The 23,270-nt window shown below is 40.4% G+C and overlaps 1 protein-coding gene across 3 annotated transcripts in view; it reads left to right on the top strand.

Annotated features, from left to right (window-relative positions):
* Positions 1-23,270, top strand: part of STK39 (serine/threonine kinase 39) — a 317,667-nt gene that overhangs the window by 189,589 nt on the left and 104,808 nt on the right. For all 3 annotated transcript variants that reach the window (XM_019522752.1, XM_019522751.1, XM_019522750.1), the window contains 4 exons: positions 808-930; positions 1,035-1,067; positions 3,988-4,050; positions 4,654-4,721. In XM_019522752.1, coding sequence (XP_019378297.1) covers positions 808-930; positions 1,035-1,067; positions 3,988-4,050; positions 4,654-4,721 — 287 coding nt within the window. The remainder of the gene's footprint in view (positions 1-807; positions 931-1,034; positions 1,068-3,987; positions 4,051-4,653; positions 4,722-23,270) is intronic.

Below are 23,270 nucleotides of genomic sequence, written 5' to 3'. Positions count from 1 at the left end.
CTTCTCTCCCCAGACCTGGCAGCTCAACATTTTCATTTTCCTTTTTTTTTTAAAGTAGGCTTTCCTGAATTTAGTTGTGTTTTTTTTTTTTTTTTTTTAAGTACTTCAGTCTATATTATAAAGATGAAAATTTACTTACAGGTCAAAGAATGTTCCGTAGGCTTTCACGTGACTATTGTGCTATAGGAGGGTGGGCATTAAGGTTTGTTTTTTTAATGGATTTTTTGGTTTCAACAGGTTCCTCAGTCTATAGCAATTCTGTTTGCACTGAAAGCCAACCATTCTTAGGTGCTATTTTGGAGGAGGAGGGAGAAGGTTGGAACTTCCTATATTCATTTTAGTTCAGCAATTTTATGTTGTTATGCAACTACATGGAAATCAAAAGCATAAACCCTCTGATCTTGAGAAACAGTAGCATGTGGAACACCGAGTATCATGAATATGGTCCCATTGGCATGAAGCTACTTATAGCAACAACTTCTGTGCATAGTAATCTTTTACCCAGTATGCCCCAAAGCAGTTATATATATATTTTTAGAACAAAAAATAGTGGTTCTCAAAACATAAATTCTTATTAGCCCAAGTAGTCTTTACTGATGGTCCACAAAGTGCTTTTCCTTTTTGAAAGCCCAGGTGTTAGGTAGGCAAGGTGATCCAGGAAAAGATCTTTCTTGCAGCAGACTACAGGATGAAAACATTGGAGAGCTGCTGGTAAATACAGCAACCAGTTGTATAGTTCCCAGCATGCAAGTGAAGACTTTAGAAATCTGGGTAATAAAGAACACCTAATATTTTGTTTTCTGTTAGGTTAGAAGAGTACCAGGCTCAAGTGGCCACCTCCATAAGACAGAAGATGGGGACTGGGAGTGGAGCGATGATGAAATGGATGAAAAGAGTGAGGAAGGCAAAGCAGCTGTTTCTCAGGAAAAGGTAATATTGATAGCAAGCTAACAAGCTGTGGGGTTCCTCTTATATTATTTTTAATTAATGTACAAAATTATAATTGCTCATATCTAACTATACTTATTTTACAGTCCCGAAGAGTTAGAGAGGAGGAAAATACAGAGGTAAATGATTTTTATTACTTTACTACTCCCAAATATTTTGATTAGGTCTGTTGATCTAATTTCTTATTTTATAAGAGTTGAGAGAAAACTTCAGGTGGTTTGATTCTTGTGTATTTAATGAGCAGTAGTTGAAAGAGTGAGGGTTACACAATTGGGCCTAGAGGAGTGATTCTCAACCAGGGTGCTGCAGCACCCTGGGGTTCCTTGAGATCCTTTCAAGGGTGACATGCCGTGTTAGCACTATTAGATTTGCAAACATGATTCACAAGATACCCAGACATTTCAAATAGGAATCCATAGTGTTAAAAACATTTTGACTTTCTGTGGGCTTTCTGAGTTCTTTGCAACAGCAACTGCTCTATTATTTTATCTATAGTCCAAAAAAAAAGTGAAAACTAAGAGCTTGCATTTTCCAAGAGGTGCCTTGAGTCTAAAAAGGTTAAGAACTACTGGCCTAGAGTGATGAACTTAGAGCCCTCACAGGATAAAAAAGGTAGGAAATTTAAAATAATTCTGTTCATGCTTTCTAACTTTGAAGTCTAGTGAAAAATACTGGTTATGATAAGGCAATTTGGTCATTTTTAAATGAGTTTTTTATAGCTGGATCACACTAATTACTACCTTTCTCTCAAAGTAATGATGACTGTTTCTTAGTAGTTGAAAGAGCTCCAAAGTTCTGATACAGGTTCTAAAGACAGAATTTTCTGTCTTTAGAATCTGTATCAGCTCAACGCATAGCTGGTAATTAAAATGCTTCATACCATATGCAATGCAATGGTTCAGTACATTGGTACAATAGATTAATTTAATTCAGCCACCCGTAAAAAGAAATAAATGTCACATTGAATTTCATTTCCTCAAGCTTGGAGACCAGGGAGCAATCCTCCTATATACAAATGGACTAAGATTTCTGGTTTAAGGCCAAAATGCTATTCAGATGCCTGTTTGAGTATGACACATCACCTGAAGCTACGGTTTCTCCAGTCCAAACTGATGAGTTGCACAGTCCTTCACGAAGGCTGACAGTCCTCAAAGATTTTGGCACCCTTTCTTGACAATTCAAAACCCGCTTCTTTCAAATTACTCTAGACTCTTTAAAAAACAGGTGGATATATTTCTTGCTGGGTCACTTGATTTCAGCTGACTTCCTGCCTATGGTGGTGGAGCTGGACTCGATCTCATGAGGTATCTTCCAGCCCCTAAAGTCTGAGAAATCTGTGAAATTATTCCTGTCTGAGCTCTGGAAAAGACACTTTATATGCCATGATCTTGTCCCTGTGGGAGCTGCTGATTAGGTTTGGAAATGCTTTGTGGGTTTATTCAGTAACCCCCTTGCTTTTCTCTGCTTTACGCTACTTGAGATTTACAGCAGTGGCCAAATGATTTACGATTCACTAAAGCTGTTTCTTTGCTCGAGATCAAGATTTCTGTCTCTTCAAAGTCTAGATTTGGTAGGACAAATGTCTGAAACATATAGCCCTCTCATGCAGATTCCTTACGTGACACATATAGGAACCAGTTTTTTAAATCTAGTAAGAAGGACTAGCTGTATAGTTTTCTTGAGGAGAAGCTTTAGTGTGTATATATCTATCTATAGATAGATATAGATTTAGATATAGAAATATAGATATGTGGCACAGTTGTGGCCCCTTAATATTAGGGGGAGATTTGTCCCAATAAATGTTTTGGATTATAAATGATCAACCAGTTGTGAAGTCTTTGGAGTCACCTGCATAGAAGGCTCTTTATACATTTAATGTGGTAAGACTTCCTCTATAATACCAAAGTGAAATGCACATTCAGAAATATGAAATGGCTGCACACCTGTTTCATGACTTGAAACTTTTTATTTACTCTTTGACATCTCTCTCTCCTTGCAGCACTGTCACATTTGGCTGGAGAGCTCTGCTGTTAAGGTTATTGACTGCTTTTTGTGAAAGTCTTGAAGCAGATTTTTCTTTTACTAATTGAGAAGTGATTGTTTTGGAGATTCTCTTGATCAGGGATCCATACAAGTAATATGGTAGAAAGGCATTCTTCCTTTGCACTTCTGAAACCAAAAGTTTCAAGGTGATATTTTTACAGAAATCAATCACATTTATTTTTAACAGCTAAGCTTTAAAGCCTAAGAGCCGGAACCAAATTACATAATTCACTTGTCTATTTTAGGTCTCTTCCAGATTCCAACATAGATCTAGGAAGTAGAGATGAATATCAGAGCAGTCATTCCATATACTAGTCATGCACTGGTGTGACCTTATGGCTTAATCAGTCTGCTCTGTGGCTATATATGGAATATTAAATGAATTTGTATCTCAAGTGTCTGAATCAGTCTGCAGAATGGTAGTAACTCAGAACAGTGAGAAAAGGGTAGCTTTGTTTGTGCTCCTTAAATGTTAGTTATGTTTTCGTTATTTTTTAGTTCAGAAATGTAGAATTGTCTCTTTCTGTGTACTGTGGAAGATTACATGGGCCAGAGTTTGAAGGCTTAGATTATGGGGAAGTTCTTAAAGCATACTATCCAAGCTACATGTTTATCAGTCATTATGGGGATATGCAGTCCCATTACTTTGAAATAATTCATCTGCTGAAAATGGGAAATTACATGTAGCAAAATAATACTATTAACACAATTTAGTTAAACTAAAGACTTCCTATTTGGCTTTTTGTGAAGGGTTCTTTAATTTAATTAATTTGCATTTAAAAAGTAGATTTGGACAAATCTTTGTATTGATGTGTTAAGATAACCTTGCATTGATGTGTTAAGATAATGACTCCTTTTCTACACCTCATATGTGTTTAATAAGCATGAGTTTAATTGAAGTCACTGTTGGGGAAAAAAAACCATTCATACATGTATTTTGGTAGTGTGTGGGTTTTTGAATCACTTCATAAAGACTTCATAATAATCTTTTAACAGATTACCATGAATGCTAATAATATCCCAGAACAGATACAGAATCTGTCTGTACAGGACCCTCAGGTACTGTCATTAGTTACAGTTTAGGATATTTTTTTCTTGAGATTTCAGGAACATAGAAATTGGGGGTGGTGTGGAAAGGATGATGTGAGGATGGAGAGATAAATCATGAATATGGATTCTGTATAAATATATGAAAAAGCCAGTGATTTCCATCACTGGTAGACTACCTGCAAACTCTCCACCTTAAGATGCAAGGGTGGCCACAAAACTAGATTAAAAATAAGAATTTACTGTGAGTAAGAATGAGAAATGTACTGAGAGTGAAAACTACTAAAATAAAATAAAAAGCCCAGCATTTTAACTGCATTACCCGAGTTTAATGGATTATCAGAATCTGATGCAGAGTGAAAACTCTTGTATCTGGTCCCGTAACTTAAGCTTTCTAATTTGTGGATTTGTTTTATTTATATACACAGACCACTTCACTGGTTTCGCTTGCATTTTACACATACAACACTATTAAAAGTGCTTAAAAAGGTGCTTGAGAGTCAGAGGGTATGTTTTAAATAATTTATGTTGACATCAAATCTCTAACATGGAAACTCGTTCAATGTTTCTCTTTGGCATGCATTGTAATAGTGTGCTACTTTTTTCCCTTAATAGTCCCAGCCTGATGTTAGTAATGAATATAGTGAAGTTCCATGTGCAGTGAATCTTGTTTTAAGATTAAGGTAAGAGATTCTTCTATTTACCTTAGCATTCCTTTTTAGTTGCTATGTTATTCCTGATCTCCCTCATTGCTTTCATAATATTAACATAAAATGAGTATTAACCTCTTTAATCTCCCAGTATGACCAGTATGAATAGTGTTCCCATGACTAATTGCTGTCTTTTAATTGCTTACTAAAATGGAAGAAAATGAAAAGTGAAATGTGAATGTAGCTTCAGGCTAAGTGTACCATTCATTAAGTATTTTCTTTCTTTTTATTTCGCATTGCAATGTAGGATCACAGTGAGAGATTTTTAATGAGTTTCTTTCACACTTCAACAGTCAGCCTCTGACAGAAATAAACCATGGCTGTATTACAAGTTGCCCGCTCAAAACATTTTTCATTGGCAGGTTTGATCAGCCACTGTGGAGAAATGACAGATATATTTTGAAAGAACATTCGGTCTTTTAGGAAATGGATACAAATGTGATGTCTGACTTCAATTTCATACAATAGAAGAAAGTCAGTTTACAACTCAATATTATATAGTAATTACTTAAGTATCTAGCTTTGTATTTGGAGAGAAAACAATTTTCTGTTTCTCCCTAAATCACTGATTTAGTTAGAGGGGAATATATTCTCTTCAGCTTGTCATTGAATCCTGTTTATGCAGATGAATAAGTTATGTCTTTCACAGGCATCCTAATCTTCTGCTTTGGGTAAGGTTAAAAATGTATGGTTATTATCACAAATACACAGCAAGTGCAAAAATAACCTCTAGGTTTGTTTGGGTTTTTTTATGGTGATTTTTCTCTTGGGTAAACATAGAACAGATATTTGAAAGGTGTATGATGCAATGTAAAATAAACTACTTCATATCCATTAAAGCAATGTAAAATAAACTACTTCATTAGAAATTGGCAAGCTGTGTGGAACTGGCACCTAAAGTTAATTGAGAAATCCACTGTTTTCCTCTTGTCATTCCTTTTCCAAAACCAACTTTTCATTCAACAAGAAATTGCCCAATCAGTGATGACTGGGTAGCATAAGAGTCCAATATTTTATTTGCAAATAGTTTTTCACATGACTTGAGATCAGTTCAGGTATTGCACAGATCTATCTGCAGTCTCATTGTAATAACTCTCTTTTTCTGCCATCCTTCTGTTTTCTTCAGACTCACTTGTTTGGTCTCTGTTTTAGATGATAGGTTCTTTGGGACTGTGGCTGTATCTTCCTACGTGTGCATGCAGCATAGAATAATATGGCCAAGAGCCTGATTGGGGCCTGTTACTATTTTATTAAAACATGTGGCTGACCATTTTAAGTAGGTCTACCACTTAATAGGAAGACAAAAACTAGTTTTAATGTTCTACTAATATAAAGTACTTTCTGAGAAACCAGGACAACAGATATTGTATGGTTGGGGGGTGGGGAGGAGGGACGAGATGTTGTCTTCATATCAAGAAAATGTGATACCAGCTGATGAAAAACAAGTTTTGCATATGTAGATCAGTTTTTTAAAAATAGGAACCCATTATGACTGATTTTTATTGGGCTAACTGAAACATTTTAAAGCTATAGTAAGGTTGGAGTGTTGCTGTAGCTGTGGTGGTCCAGGAAATAGGTGCAAAGCAAGGTTATTTGGTGCTATATTTTATTAGACCACTGTAGAGTTGGACAGGTGTTAGACAAGTTTTCAGTTGGCAAGTATTCTCCTTCAGGTCTTTAGAACCTTTTTTTTTTGTATCTGTATAGCTGTAAAGCCAGGTACCTTTGCTACCTGGAGCCCAATTGCACAGAACTCCATCAAAATCTCTAAAAACACCTTCTCTGTTTTGCTGCATAAGTATTGTGAATGTGAACTGAATGGCAGAACTGAAGATTTTAGCAACTTGCTATTTCATCCAGAATCTTTAGGGCTAAGTACAGACGGTCAAGAAGCCCGAGGCTGAATAGATTCAATCTTTGCAGATTAGTCTAAGCTGCAGAAAGGATGTAGATAAATTGGAGATAGTTCAGTGGAAGGTAACAAAAATGGTTAGGGACTGGGGCACGTGACTTCTGAGGACACCCTGAAGAAATGGCTTATTTAGTCTGGAGAAGACAAGACTGAGAAGGGATTTAATAGCAGCCTTTAGCTACCTAAAGGGTGGTTCCAAGGAGGATGTGGCCTGCCAGGCCATTCTGTCTGGCTCATGGAGCCCTTAAAAAAATTTAGAAAATTAAGATTTATCTGCCCCTGGCTGCCTGTCATGTGGCCCTTGTTGGCTTGCCAAACCTCAGTAAGCAGCCCTCCACCCAAAACAATTGCCTTCCCCTGCTACACTGTTCTCAGAGGTTGTAGATGAGAGAACAAGGAGCAATGGTTTCAAGTTGCAACAAGGCAAGTTTAGATCAGATATTAGTCAAAACTTTCTTACCAGGAGGGTAATAAAGTATTGGAACAGATTACCCAGCTAGATTGTGGAACCTCCATCCCTGTCTGACTTTCTGCCCCTGGGCCAGGGGGCTGAACTTGATGATCTTTGAGGTCCCTTTCAGCCTTAATGTCTATGAACTCTATGAAATCTGGGTAGGCAAACACTTGACTGGGATATAACCTAGTTGGGGATGGTCCTGCTTGGAGCAGGGGGTTTGACTAGGTCCCTTCCAATGTTAATTTTCTGTGATTCTATGATTCTAAATCTTAAAATAGCATGTTCTTCAAGCAGTCAAAATATTAAGTCCCCAAAAGGTACACAAAGTGCAGAATATAGCAAAGTTGGCGTTTTATTTGTAGTTTGCAACAAATGCTTCTCAAATTGCCTATTGCTTCTCCTGAATTTAGTTTTCACTATAAAAAGATGTCCTTGGTACTTGCTTGGAAAAAAAATGCAAATGCTTAGCGGTGGAATACACACAGGAATTAATTAGCTGTTTTCTCTCTTAGCAAGGCTCTTCTAAGTATCCATGCTATAGACAGACATATCACCACTTTGCTCCCTCTGCAACACAGTTCAATGTATGCTTTTTAGCATGGGTCTTTAAGCAAGCTTTGGAGGTCACAAAATAATGTGTTGTATTTTATTAGTTGTTCATGTCAGTGGAACTAAAGGAACATTCCAGATTGGTGGAAAAGTCTTGGTGTATCTTCTAGGTCAGATGTGTCGAACTCTCCCTGCCCTCTACACCGAATTTGGACCACAGAGATCTTTATGGGCTGGATCCAGATGCTATAATGGGGTTAGTGGCAGTTACAGGGATTACCACACCCGTCATTCACACACCCCACTGATGTGTGCCCAATGCGGGCATTGTGTCTTGAATTTCAGCAGTAGGCTTCACTTCTGCTTGTTGCGCCCCTGAATTCCCAGCTCCTCTATTAGCCTGACAGGCCACATGACACAGCTACCACAGCTGGATTTGGTCCATGGCCATAATTTTGACAACCTTGTCCAAGTAATATAATGTGGTACTTTTCCAGTTCTGTAAGGGTGGAAATAACAGACATTACCTGTACAGGATCAGGCCCCTCAAGCCCTAGGAGCCCCTGCCTGGCTTTTTCCCACCTCCAGAGACACTCAAGGCAAACTCCGGGGCATGTCTGTGATAGGCAGTCCCAGCCACAGAACTGCAGCCCACACTGGAGTGTTCCAGCTTTCCCTGCTTGAAGAAATGTGCCCCCAGACGATCTCTGAGTTTCTGGAGATCATCAGGGCCACTCCTGCAAACAGAGAAAGAACACACGGTCTGTTGTCCTGGAAGTTCAATAGGTTGGACAAAGAACAATGTGTTTCGCTGAATGAACTGGATCGGCTATGTCAGGACATTCTGGCACTGTTAATTCACTTGATTTGGCAATGTCCATTTCTAGCCTAAGATTTCTCAAGCTTGATCTGGGGTGGGCTGCTTGTATGGGAAATTTACACTTTACACCCAGCTTTCTAGTGTAGAGTGAGTTAAGGATGTTAATAGAAGATGCCATCTCTTGCATATCCTGTTCAATTCACAATTCTCAAATGCAAACAGTCTTTAAAGATCCCTTTGTAATTGTTTGGCCAGTTTCCAACTTGACTATCTGATTTTGTTTTTTGCTAACCTTGCTTCGTATTTAATTCTTTTTTAGAGAGTGCCATTGCTGCCCTGCCATGTGTGCAGCCCTCGACAGCTCACCAAAACTTGTTAAGTGGCCTGCCAGTCAAAATAGTTGCTCACCCCTGTTTTAACTGGAATAGATAGGATCATTCAATTATTCCACCTTTGCTTGAATTGAGTAGAAGCTGCAGCTGGACAGCTTCTGCCCCAGCACGTAGGACTCCAGGTCCCAGCTGCCTTCCACTCACTTGGCTGCCCAGTGTGATAAGCAGCCACCTGAGGGCAGCTAAGTTGGTGGTAGGAGGCCAGAAGCTGGGGCAGGAGCCACTGGGCTGTAGCTTTCTCCTTCCTGTCTGGGCATCTGCTGTCTGGCATGCATCTCCACAGCTTCCCTGTGCTGCTTGCTGCCCAGAGTGGTGCAGCAGGGGCAGGAAAAAGGAGGAGCAGCCACTGGATACAGGGGAAGCTGAGCAGTACCCAGGCGGCTGCACCTCGCTGGGAAGCTGTGTGTGCTGTGTGGGGCTGGGATGGTGTTGTCTGGCAGGCACAGGGAGGGTGCAGGCCAGAGCGTAGCAAAGCTCAAGCTGCGCCAGGCAGGAGTGGATGGGGCTTGGCCTCATGTGGAACACCATGGAGGCATCGAAGCCGTATACAGTCAACTGGTGGCCGCCTGCCTGTGGGCTGGATCCATTCAGTTGGTGGGCCAGATCCAGCCCACAGGTTGTATTTTACACACCCTTGAGTTAAACTGTTGTATGGTATTACTACATTTTACTCCTACCTCGAGCAGTGATACTTGAAGTGATTCTGTATAAAACTTGTAAAATGTTTTTCAGTCCTTTTGCATGAAATGTTTAATATATACCAGTGTTATTTTTAAAGTACAAATTGTATTCAGGAGACTATTCTGCAATCACCTGGGACATATTTGCTTCCAAAAGGCAGTTGACTTTTGACCTGGAATACATCCAAAATTATTTGGAGATTTTAATGCAGTCGTAGCACATACATATTGAAATTTCCTTTCCAAGACTTCACCAGTGCTTTGGTATCCTTCCGTAGTGAGGAAATAACCAATTTTGCTGTCTGCTTGCTGTGGTGATAACTTTGAATACGTGTAAACATGCATTGTTTCTTGTGAACTCTATAGAACAGTTGTCTCCAGACTTTTTAAGCAGGAGATCACCTTTGGCATTTAAAAGCAACCTAAGAGCTACTATGCGCTGCCGCCCCTCCTCCATCCCCTGCACAGCAGGTAAGTCTGTGGGGCAGGAAGTGGGGGTGTGTAGATTGAGGCAGAAGGAGAAAAAAATTATTTGGGGGTGTGCCTCCACCGCAGGTAAGTCCCACCCAGCCAGTGCCCTGCTCAACTTACCCCAGCTCCTGCCTCTGTGGCACTGTCCCTCAATGCAGGGGCCTCGATCTAGCCCCCGCCCCTTCCCTCCCCCACGGCCTGACCTGCTGGACTGGGGCATGTGCATGCATGTTTGCGGGCACTCAGCCCCCCACCCCAGCCTCAAATTGACTCCAAGAGGCTCTGAGATCTACCACAAGAGGCTCCAAGATCTACCAGTGGATTGAGATCCACTGGTTGGTGACCACTGCTGTGGAAGATTTAAAACTTAAATTTAACACTGTTGTACCTTAGCTGCAGTTTTAAGGAACTGTGGCAAAAGGAATAGTATTTAAATTGTAAGAAGACTGAAAAGCATTATGTGGCAGGATTTTTAAAAAGCTTGGGTATTGCTAAGGCCATGGCTATGATCTTAGTCAAACGAACTTAAAAGGTTGGCTGAGAGAAGCAGTTGCTGTGCATATACTTAGAACAATAGGCAGGCTTTGAGTGGGACACTACACACCATGGGAGGAACAGGAAGTCAAATAACTTCAGAACAGGAGGCGGCAATAAAAAGGAACGAAGCCTGTTGAATACAATCTAACTGGAAAATGCAGGAGGAAACTCTGAACATGTATGGTAACCTGTTTTTTTTATATAATGGCATAAAAAGAATGCCACTAACTTGTCTGAAAAAACAAACAAACCTGCATTTCAATAGAAAAGTTCTGAGTAAGTAAATAAAAGTAAGTTCAGCAGTGCTGGCAGCATGTCTGAAGAGCACACATGTCGTGCCATAAAGGGATGCTCAAAATAGATATGGTTCTTTAAACAGTATGTGCTCTGCCTGGGCTAATTTATTCTCATTGGCAGGGGTATTTAGCACAGAACTCCACCTGAGCTCATGTAGTTATATTGCTTCCGGTATCCAGTGTAGTTAATTTCAACTAGCTCATCTATCTTTGCATGGTACAAAGACAGTAGAAAGATGGCATGAAATATACTGAGTTGAATATACAAGGGATGACTGCAGTACAAAGCCAGGATGGATGAACTTGCCTGTACAGCAGAAATGGGAGTCCTAAATGACCGCTTCTTAAAAAAAAGAAAAGAAAAGAAAGCTCCAGTGATTATAAGGACAAGAAGACGGATCACAAGAAAGGGGTTAATGCTGGAAAGCTAAATGCTGGGAAGAAGTATTGTGCGTATTGCATTTTGGGGCACAGAGTTGGTTCTTAGCCTACAAATACCTGTTAAACTGGTAAAGCCAACACTTTAGATCTCCACTGTACACATTTCTGATTCTAACTGGCATTTGACCCTGAACTCCTGCATCAACATAGTGTCTATAGGTATTCTTTACACATTTCTCAGGAGTACGGTGCTTACCTGTCAAACAGCTTTTTGAAGTTACCTTAAAGCCTGTCTTTGCAACAGATAGCAAAGTGAAAAAAGTGAAATGTGAAAGGACTGTCTTTCATCATTATGTGGCTCATGGCTCCCTCCTAATCCATAAAGAGCAAATCTCAAGTGCAACACTGCCACCTTCTCCAAAATCACTGCAGGTGATCCACAGGTCAAGGGAAGAAACAAATTCGCTTCTTCCCTGGGATGCAAACCATGCTCCTTGAAAGAATGATGCCACAGAAGGAATTTAACTCATTGATCATACTGTTTTAGGATGGATAGGGAAGGGGATCCTTTGTCACTCAAAATTACCAGAGTAGCCCCAAAGACTGTTAATGTCAGTACAGATTAGGCAAGGTCACTCTCTAAGGGCTTGACTACTTAAGATTAATAAAAAAAGAAATTTCATGTTAAATTAGAAGACTTGTTAGTGGATAGGAGTTAAGAACTGCAAATGTTCTGAAGCAATTAAAAAAGGTTAAATTAGATCTAGTGATAGGCAGATAATTTACTGACTGAGATTTGTAATGTCTCTGGACCTAATTTAATGCACTTCTTGTGATGAATTCTTCCTGTGGCAGTACAAAAAGGGGGAGTTCTTTCCATGTGCTTACTGCACTTAAAAATGGGGTAGTTAGGTTGTATAATTATCTGGAGCTTTAATGGAAGGACAAGTAATAAGGAACAACTGTTTATAACAGCACTTTGTTAGTTCGTGTTTATGTAGAGAAAGAACTTCTTTATTAGAATAATCTTTCTAGAGTAAAATAGCATTCACATGTGAAATTATGTGATTTGATCCTTTTCTGAAGAACTTTTGTGCCTTTGTTTCTAGGATTTCTGTACAGCTGATCCAAAAGCAGCAAATACCATGCAGCTTGTGATGCCAGCCTAAAATAGTTACTAGGGCCAAGTAAAATGTGTATTACTTGCCACCTCATGCCATAATGTAGCCATTGTTTCTTTCAGTTAAAGCTTAAATTCGGATCCTCCTGCTACGGTGTAAGAAAATTATATGCAATTCAGTTTTGTATGAAAGATTCCAAAAACATAAGTAGAGCCATAATCAATCAGACTAGTGGTCCATCTAGCCCAGTATCCTGTCTCCAACAGTTGCTGGAGTAGTTGCTTAAGAGGGAGAATATTGAATTACATACATCAAAAGCAGTGGTTCTCCACCTTCTTTTGGACCAGGACCCATCTGTAAACATTTGATGGCCAGTTGTGGCCCAGTGCCCCTCACTTCCATCTTGCTGCCCTCCACCCCCAGAGTGTAGCCCCCAGTTTGTGGGTCAGAGGGTGGGTGTGTGGGGCAGAGTGAGGTGTGTGTGTGTGTGAGGCAAGGGGGCCCCCAAGCAGTTCCGTGCAGGCTGGAACTCTGCTAGCCTGCAAAGAAGTCACAGTTTCCCACATTTTTTTCCCTTAAAGGAGAACCCATTTTTAAAGTTTGCTCATGACCCTTTCATATATTCTTGTGGGCCACAAGACTGCTTTTGGGTCACAACCTACCGGTTGAGAAACGCTTATCTAGATCAATGGTTCTCAACCAGAGTGCTAGGACAACCTGGGGTGTCATGAAATCCTTTGAAGGGTGCCACAAAGTATGAGGAGCTAAGCAGAAAAGTGTAGCCTGAGGCTTATACCTGCCTGGGCAATCCACCTACCTACACTGCCTGGCCCCTCTGCAAGAAAGTAAGCGCTGCAATATGCAAATTAGTTTTTGAAATTAGAGGCGACTCAATTCACAAAAGTTATGGAGGGGGCTGCCTTGAGTCCAAACAGGTTGAGAACCACTCATCTAGACTGATATATTCCCTGTTCATTATCTTCCTTGGCATTCTACCATCATTGGTTTAGAGATGGCAGAGAAAATAGCTTCAACTGTTCTGTTTACTAGTTAATAGATTTGTTATCCATGAATTTGTCTCATCCCAGCCCCAGGACCTAATGGGAGTCTGGAACTGGCTCTGGCTGCGGCAGGTTCCAGGACTGAAATGGAAAATCAGCTGATGGTTGTTCCCAGCTCTGGAGTCTCCAACCAGGTTTAGTACAATCCTGAGGCTGAGACCAAAAATCAGTTCATTATTGGCTCCAGCCCTGGAACTGCACTGAAACCAGTTTAAGACTCTAGTGGGGTCCCAGGACTGAGACCAGCAATCAGCTTGCCATCCCAAGCCCTGCACTGCACTGGATCCAGTTGTGGGGTTGGGACTGACAGTCGGCAGATTTTTGGTCCTAGCCCTGGGACTGCACTGAAGTCTCCAACCATCTCTGATCCTAGGGCACTAGCAGGATCCATCAACAAAGGCAGCATCCTCTCCAGGGCCTAGGTCCTCATGCTTCCTTCTATCTGCTGTCAGCAGCAGAGGTCCAGTTTGGAAGGTTGTAGCAAGCATTACCATGTGACTGCTTAGAACGCATTCTAACTGTGGTAGTACTTACTGGGCGCGTCTACATTTTCATCAGTGCACTTTAGGTAATGCACATTATATTTAGTACCTCCACTAGAAAAAGGTGCATTAGCTTATTTTAATGCACATTAGCTAAAGAGCACAGGTTTTTTGTGACCCTTTAATGTGCAATAAAAAAGGCTAATGTTTGTTAAAGTGCACGTGTAGAGACGGACTGTGATCTAAATAAAATGTGTTAGGTGTCCAATGCAAGAAGGCCCTTAAAGAAGTTGGTAGCCAAATGAAGTTGGTTCATTTGACACATGCAGGTAGCCTCTAGAAACTGCCCCATGCCAGTTGATTTTATTTTGAACAAAATTCAGTTGGATCTACCTGATTTTACAGACCATTCTGCCAACTTCAGTTCAGGTACTAAGGCCTTCAAAACACAGGAGGCCCTTTCCTTAGTTCAGAGCAGTAGCTATGGACCCTGTAACAAGAAATCAGGCCTTCTGTAATTTCATGGAATGGATCAAATTACTGCTAACCTGACAAGTTTGTACCTCAGCTATAATACTTAAAAATATATAATACCTGTTGTAGCAACTTTTCATTCTTTGGATAAAATTATTTAAAATATCTTGAAGTAATTAGACCTGCTACTATCATTACTAGTAAAATAAAACTATTAGGAGAAAACTGAATAAGTGGTGTTGACCTAGCACCTCTTGGCAATGTATTCTTTTGATAATGAGACTCTACCTCTGTTAACATTTATGAATTGTTTTTTCCTCACTCTAGTCCTTTTTTGTAAGGAATGGCTGAGGATTTATCTCATTCATCAGATATAGGCACTTCTGGTTACATTTTTGTCAATGGTAACCAAGAACTGAAATCAATATGTTAGATGATTAAAAATCATTGTATAATATTCTCAGTCATCTGAAAGCCTTATAATGTGAAAATAATGTATGGCTTCCTTTCTCTTTCAAAGTAATTATGGGGACCAATCCAGTAAGAATTAGGTCCTATAATTTTTTTATGCAAACTTTTGTCACGTAACACAATCAGTGACAAAAATCTTAGCCCTGAAGCCAAATGGTTTGGTAATGAGCACTATCCTACCTTCAGATTCTTTCATCAATTCACAGTTTAAACTTTTATGCTTATACAAAGCAGGATTGTTTTGGGTTTTTTTTTTTTTTTAATTAAATCTCCAATTTTAATCTTGATTTTAAATCCTGCATGCTGGTCTTTATTTATTTTTAATCTTTGTACTTGCATTTTGTTTTCCTGAAGAGAGATTCATTTCTATCAGTTAGCATGCATATTTAAATATGATGATATGCAAGGAAATAGCCCAAGTACCAAGTTTTGTGTGAAGACTAACTAGGAGAATACTCTCTATAAAATTTTATATAGTTCCGTATTTAGATTCTACAGTTTACATTTTGTATCATGTTCAAAATGATAAATGAATCACTTCTTAGTAGGGGATAGTTTTTACTTGGGCCTTGTCAATCTGCATTTAAATTAAAATGAAAGAGTGAATTAACAGTTTTTCTTAAATGGATTTCTTGGTTAAATAAAATAACCTTATGCTGAATAACCAAGAAGGTTTATCAAAAAGGAGTTTTACATATAGAACTTATTTTATTGAACAAGGAACTGTTAATTGCTGCTGAATCATTTTCTGATTTCCATGAGTCAAGTTATCTAAGGTATTTTGGTAGCTACAGGTACAGATAAAATAGGGATTAGGAACACGCGTGCTTTGGAAAATCTGACTTGGCACCCATTTATATCTTCACATGCCTAACTACCTTTGAACATCTGTTTGTGTGCCCTTCAGGTTTTTAGAATTAATAGAGCTATGATTTTTTTTTTAAAAAGAAAAAAGCAATTTTTCATGTTTCTTCAACTCCCTGCCAATTCAAAGCAAGTAATTTAAATTAGCCCAAATAAAACATCCTTCCTATACAGGGTCTTCATAAAGTCCTTATGCACTTTTAAACTTTAATAACTTAAGTTATAGGTATGATGGAAACAATCTGTAAATGTAATTTAAAAGCAAATTTATTAAAGTTTTAAACCATAGTACACAATGCTAGGCTTCATAAGTAATAACTAATTTATTCTTAAATATGATGGAGCTCTGTGCCAGTATGCATATTTTCCCAGAGAAATGGACAGGCAGAGGTGGACCAATTGCTTGGCTACCTTGTTCACCTGACCTGTCGCCGTTGGGTTTCCTTTTATGGGGACATGTTAAAAGTGTAGTTTACTTGTCAAAACTGCATTCTTTAGTGGAACCTAGGGCTAGGATCACCAATGCAATTAGTGCAATAACTCAAGAGCAACTGGGAAAGATTTTCAAGGAGCTGGAAGATCGGATTGAGCACTGTATCATGATGGATGGTGGTTATGTTAGTCTAGCATTGTGTACTTTAGTCATCCTAAAACTATAATAAATTTTCTTTTAAATGCCATTTACGGATTGTTTCCATCATACCTATGACCTCAGTTATTGAAGTCTAAAAGTTCACAAGGACTTTATGAAGACCCTGTATTTGCTAGCTAATCTAAAATCAAACGTAATTCAGGCAAAAGTTTTTTCTCTAGAACAGAACATGGATGAACTTAACATTCAGAAAAAGGAAATGCCAGTATTTGATCATTAGTCTGAAAATACAGGCACATAATGAAGAACATGATATTGTGAAATATTTATACAGCTGGAATTGACCTCAAGTTAAAGTTGATTTCCTCTAGTTGGTGCATAACTACTGTTACAGTATGTATTATCATTTGCAAAGGGGTCATATATTAAATTTTAAGCAATTAATAAATTAAGCTGTAGTATTGTTTCACATTTTAAATAGGCGTACTTCTTTTGAAAGAAAATTATATTTATTTAAACAAAATTAGATGGGAATCCATTTTTAAAGACTCCATCCAGTTTTATTCAGCCTGCCTTGTGGTTATATGTGTAGATTCCTATCTGCCCAAGGGAAACTGTAGTCCATGGTTGAAAAAGCATATGCATCTTTTTGACAGCCAAAGTTGGAGATTTTGACTAGGGTATCCCAATGCTCCTACTGGGACTAAAACCCTGGGGTTCTTGGCTAGAGTGTGTTGTCCTAAGCCAGTCCTTTCTAAAATGGGTTTAATCCAATTGTCCTATCAACTATCAGACTGTGTGCAAAAACAGATCAGGAGAACTGGAATGTAGATTTAAATTGCTTGGTCACCGCAAAGTTCTGTACTTGAGGAACTTGTCAACATGCCAGTTCATTATTATCTCTTGCTCTTATGCACAAGCATGCAGAAGCATAAAACTTAAAGGTTTAAATGTTTAGGTTTTTTAAATGCACATTTGATGCTTTAGTGCATCTCTTGTCACTCAAGAAGAAAATGTCTCAGTTCAGTCATACAGCTAATGTGGGCTGAAACTGTGCTCATTTTATGATTAACTTATCACAGTCACAAGGATCCCTTGCACAGGGCTAATCCAAAGGGGTTAGTTAACCTAACAGACAAAATCAAGAAAGCCATCTACAACTGCAGCAGGTGCTCTAATGGGTAATAAAGGGTGATCAACTTCCTATGTGCACAAACAATTGCCCTCTTCATTGTCATAAATTACATCACTGGCATAAAGTGTTTTTTTGCACTTTCCTTATTAGAATCGATTTTTAGAAACCTCAAGCTGCTTGTTCAGGAGAAGAGAGCCTGCTCTTTGGACTGAAATTTCTCCTGCTTGGTAAAAAAATAAATAAGTCCAAATTTCTTGGCCCTTTTTACTTATGCAAGTACTTATTTAGAATGAAAGTTGGTTTTTTGTTAGTCAAGCTTTTTCTTTGTTCTTTTACTTTTAATTAAAGAATAGCTTTTATGTATTTATTTACTTCTAAAATGTTGCTATGACTAGTATTTGCATAGAAACTGGGTATAATGTAAGCAAACACTTGCGAGAAATGCAGGAAAAGACAGGACAAGTCTGAGCTTCAAACTGGACACAAGTGGGGAGAGTGTTTATCTGTTGCCTATTAAATGGGATTAAATAGATAACCCATGTGCCTTTTACTGCCCAAAGAACTGAACTTTTAAAGAGAGCCATGCATACTAAATTAGACTTCTGGAAAGGAAATGGTACAATTAAATGTCCACTGTAGATGCTGACCTCTTCATTTCCTTCTGTTTAGCAGCCTACAATGGCCAGTAAGGAAATTTAACAAGGAGATACAGCAAAATAGCTATAACACGACACCTACTTGTATCCTTAACTGCTGTCTCCAGCAACAGCTGGAAAGTTGGTAACTAGCTGCCTTCTATTTGTGGCCATATACTGTACAGTGCAGATTTAATAAGGGTTGTTACAACCAACATTAAAGCTATTGTAGCTTCAGTTTTCAGTGGTTGAATGGGCAGGTATATGATTGAGACGGACAGAAGGAGCAATCCATGAATTTAAAAAATTTCAGCAAATCAATTTCAGCAGCCTAATGAGAGACAGGATATGGTTTCTTTCAAGTATTAATAATGTCTAGTACTTTGAAAGCATTACACAGGTTATTAAAATATATCTTATTACATTGTATGTTGCCACTTTGCTTTGTGGAAAAATAGCAATGCTTCTGTAAAAGAGAGGGAGGAATAAATACTGTTTTAGTTATGAAGTAATGCTAAAAAGCATGCAGTTATTAATTACAACACTTTCTGCAGTCCTCAAGGACCTCTGAGTTAGCTGTTCTTTAATGAAAAATGTTTACTGTCCCACTATTCCAGGAACTGTCTTAACACTATCTCATTCTCTGGTTGTATATCCTGGTTACCATTTCTCTAAGCAGTATATAATCAGAAAATTTAATAGAATAAGAATAAAAGAGAACAGAATATTCGTAGACCATTTATAAGAAGGAAAGAAAATCCTGGTCATAGAATTGTGCCAAAATGCTACTAAACATTCTGTTTCAGTTTTTTTAAATGTCTTAAGACTGAGCTCAGAGTCCTAAACTTTTATATAAAAAATCTGAACCCTCACTAATAGCATGTATCTAACATACATAGGGCAGGGGAAAATTATGGAGCATGTTCCAAAGCCATTGAGGAAAGCAACAAAATTCACTTTGGCTTCCAAAAGCATACATTATTAACAAAAAGTAAAATCCTGGCTCTGCTGAAGCTGATAGAAATGGGCTAATGCCTTATGCATCCAATTTGCTTATAACAGAATTTGCCGTAAATGCCCTTTCTTTCCTCACTGACCTAAATTGTGTAAAACCTTTTCAGAGGAACCATGTCTCCCTAGGAAAAGCACCACAGGATCTGATGCACAGTCCCAATAATTGTTCTTCCCGCCATGCTATACATGCATGGCAGGAGGCATGATTTGTGGGGTCAGGGATCAGGTCCCCATCACACCATAGTGCCAATGGACTGGCAGGTAGGAAGCTAGTCATATCCCGTTTCCAACTTTGGCAAGCATATCAGAGTCAAGAGCTCTGATTTGCCTCCAAGACTGGGAGCAGCAATCCGCTGACTCCCGTTCACAGCACCAAGGGCGCACCAGAGCCCTTGACTCTAATGTGCCCCTAAGGCAGGGAGCCCTAATCTGCTGCTATTCCCAGTCCCCAGAGTGCAGCAGACTTGAAAAAGTCTCCGCTGTGCCCCAGAAGCTGGGAGCACAGATCAGCTGGTGCGTCTAGTCACAAGGATCACTGGAGTCAAGGGCTCCAATGTGCTCCCACAGCTAGGAGCAGCAGCTGATCAGGACTTCCAGGCTCAGGGATGCATCAGAGCTTTTGACTCTGATCTGCCCCTTAGGTTAAGAGAGACAGTTATCCGATTGGCATGCCCAGCCTCAGGAATGCATGAGAGTCAAGGGCTCCCATGTGCTCCCAAGGCTGGAAGCTCCAATCAGCCTGGCCACACGTTCAATTTAAGGCATTATGGTAACCAGCCACAAGTTACTACACTTACTTTGTTTAATAAATTTATGGCTTATTCCTTGTTTTATCACACAATAATGTAGAGGATGGGCAAAATATGGCTAGCAGGCCATATATGGCCTGCCAATTCATTTTGTCCGGCTCACTGGCCTCCACCCTGAGGAGGGAGGGCTGCAGCCTGCACCACTATGCTCTGTTGCAACCAGGGCCAAGCCAGGCCCTGCAGCATGTGGACTCTGTCGTGTTCCCCACCCCCTCTCAGCTTTCTGTTGACGCTGCGGCTGCACAGTCCCGGCACCCAAGCTCACGTGGGATGGGGCATGATTCGGCATACTGAGTAGCTATCCTACCCACACACCTGCTGTGATGAACCACTGCTGCTGCGGCACCACTAGAAGGTGAGTCTATGCTGGCCGCAGGGAGAGCTCTGCCTGGGGCGCCCAACTTTCCTGGTATCACATGATGGCAGTGGCTTATCACAATGGGCAGGTGGGCGTATGGCTGTTGAGCACACTGCATTGTGCCTTGTCCCGTGGCTGCTGGTGGCCACGGTGCCAGGACCACACAGTGCCAGGAGGAAGCCAGGCTTGGTGGCGGGATGGATGCAGGGGGCAGAGGAGTCTGCATGTTGTGTGACCTGGCCTGGCCCTGGCTGTGGCAGAGCAGAGCTCTGTGTGTGGGGTGCAGTTCTCCCTTCTCAGGCCAGTGGGCTCGACATAATCAACTGGTATCTTTCTTTCCCCCTTGTACCCCACCACAGCTCCCAACAGCTCACCAAAACTCGCTAAGTGGCCCTCCAACCCAAATAATTGCCCACCCCTGCATTAATGTATGGCCAGGACACTACTTAACATGTTTAACTGCTTAATTACATCTCAAGTGTAACATCATGTGCAGCAAAACCTTAGAGAAGGTCAGCGTTTCTTTACGGAATCCTTCCAGCTTATATATGTGGAGATTCTCATATTCACTGTGAAAGCATTTAGGGCACTGATTCATAAAATCATGAAACACAAGTGTCAAGTTAGGTGTCTGCGTGAGCATGTTGCTTGAATAATCTGTGTTTATTTACTTGATTTTGTGCTGCTCTTCCCAACGAAGGTGCCATGCAGCATGGTGGCTTACAGTGAGAGACCAAATAATTCATGAAAGCAACTAGAATATTAAAATAAAATACAAAACAAAACTCCATAAATAAGTATCCCAGCTTAACCTTAGTTGCCAAATATCTGCCAAAATAAAACTGCCTTACAGTGCTTCCAGAAGATGTCTATGTTCAGACTCTGGTGGACTTCAAGGGAAGATGAGTTCCAGGGGTGAGGAATGACATTGCATGCATTTTCATGAAACACGTTGCACACTCTTGCAGGGACTTGCTCTCAGTTGACCCTGGAGATGGCAATGGGCCATAATGATGAGCTTCTTATGGGTGCCTATACATAAGTGCAGACACAAATAATCAAGTCTGCCAGAGCATGGCAATTGTTCCACTTCAGTAGCCTCCTGCATCTCATGTATCCTCACACTTAAAAATGGTGCAGGGGCTTGTCGAATGAGCCATCATTGACTCCTGCCACCATTTTTAAGCACAGGGATGCTGATACAGGAGATGCAGTGGCACTTTAGAGGGGCTCTCAGAGCTGCTCTAATTAAACCTCCACCACACCCCCACAACTCCAGAGCACGTGTAGAAGTGCCTTATAAATTTAAACCAGCACTTTGAAGTGCACCTAGAAAGCTACTGGAAGCCAGTCCAGATTCTGCAGGACTGGAGTTGTGCTCCTGGTGACCCACCCCCATCAAAAGGCAGTCCACCATGTTTTGCCTTAGCTGCAGCTTCTGCATAGTCATCAAGGGCAGCCCCACAGAGAACACATTGCAGTAATCTAACCACGAGGTTACAAAAGCATAATGATGCTTCATTAGGACTTGCAATAATTTTGTCAGGCAGGCAATTGGTCTGGACACACAGATACACTGAGAACTTGAGCCCATGTTTGAAGATGTGAGAAGGGAGTGTTTCTTATCATTTGCAAGCAATATTTTCCATTGGTGCAAATGAAACTCTATACACAGAGCATGACATGGAGACTCGGTGAAGGTAAAATGGAATGGGGTGGACACAGCAGTACATTTCCTTTTAAAAATAATTAAAGTAATTTGAAGATGTCATGTTTCATTCCAGTATTTCATTCCATGGACATTATTTATACAGTGGCTCCATATCTAAAATTATAGTAATCGCAGCCCTTTAACAATTCAATGGATAGAGCAGAAACAGTTAATATGTGACCATTTTCAGTGTATTTTCAGTTGACTTTTTAAATCAGAGTTATACTTTTTCTTCTCTCTCTCTCTCTTTTTTTAATTCAAGTATATTGCATCATTTTATCAAGGTTTTCTTTAATGCCAAAAGTAAACCAAACCTTGATAACCCATCTTATGGTAAAATTGACTTTGTGACACACTATCAGTAAATCACCATCCACAGGGACAGTAAACTCAATATAGTAGCCTTGGAATAGAAACAATGCACTGAAGAAACAGTAAAAGATAAATGGGAAAATTCTAGTTTGTCTGTTCTGTGGGATAGCATTTTCAAGCAAGTATATTCACATGGATGATAGACAGTTGAAATCACCAATGCAAGATGACTATGGGAATTACTCGCCCGGTTATTACCCCTTCAGTGAGGAATAGGATGTTTCATGGTTACAATTTCAAGTACACAACAACAGAAAAACTTTGCCTGAGATAAGTCACAGCCCAGTAATAGACAATGACAACACACATAACTTAGTCTAACTTAAAATGCAACATAATAAGCCAAAAAGACAACCGAAAGCTCTTACATCAAGGGTGGGCAAAATATGGCCCGCGGGCCAGATCCAACCCATGAGGCCATTCTATCTGGCCCATGGGGCCCCTAAAAAATTTGGAAAATTAATATCTCTCTGCCCTTGGTTCCTGTCAAAAATGACAGGAACCAAGGGCAGTAGGACCCAGGGGAAGCCCCAGCTGGGGTTTCTGGGCTGGGAGCACATGGCTGCCCCTGCGTGGGAAGCTCAGGTAAGGGGGGGAGGGGACCCTGAGCAGGGAAGGAGCATGGCGGGGGAAAGTGGCCCTTCCCTGTCCAGTGCCCCACGCTGCAGCTGCTTGCAGCCCACATGGGGCTGCCTGTGCCCACTCCGGATAGCCCCATGTGGCCTGCAAGCACCTGCAGCATGGGGTACCAGGCGTGGGGTGGGAGATGGGCCGCTTCCCCCCTCCCCATGCTCAGCTTTTCACTGGGCTCCTTCCCTGCATGGAGAAAAGCAGTCCCTTGACTGCCCCACAGCTGTTGCCCTGCGCTGCAGGCTCTCACAGCCCACACGGGGCTGTCCGGAGTAGGCACAGGCAGCCCTAGGTGGGC

This window comes from Gavialis gangeticus, unplaced genomic scaffold (genome assembly GCF_001723915.1).
Source record: "Gavialis gangeticus isolate Ggan-Ray unplaced genomic scaffold, GavGan_comp1, whole genome shotgun sequence".
In the NCBI taxonomy this organism is placed as follows: Eukaryota; Metazoa; Chordata; order Crocodylia; family Gavialidae; genus Gavialis; species Gavialis gangeticus.
The sequence above is the reverse complement of the archived record's forward strand: the minus strand, read 5'-3'. Positions and strand labels throughout refer to the sequence as shown.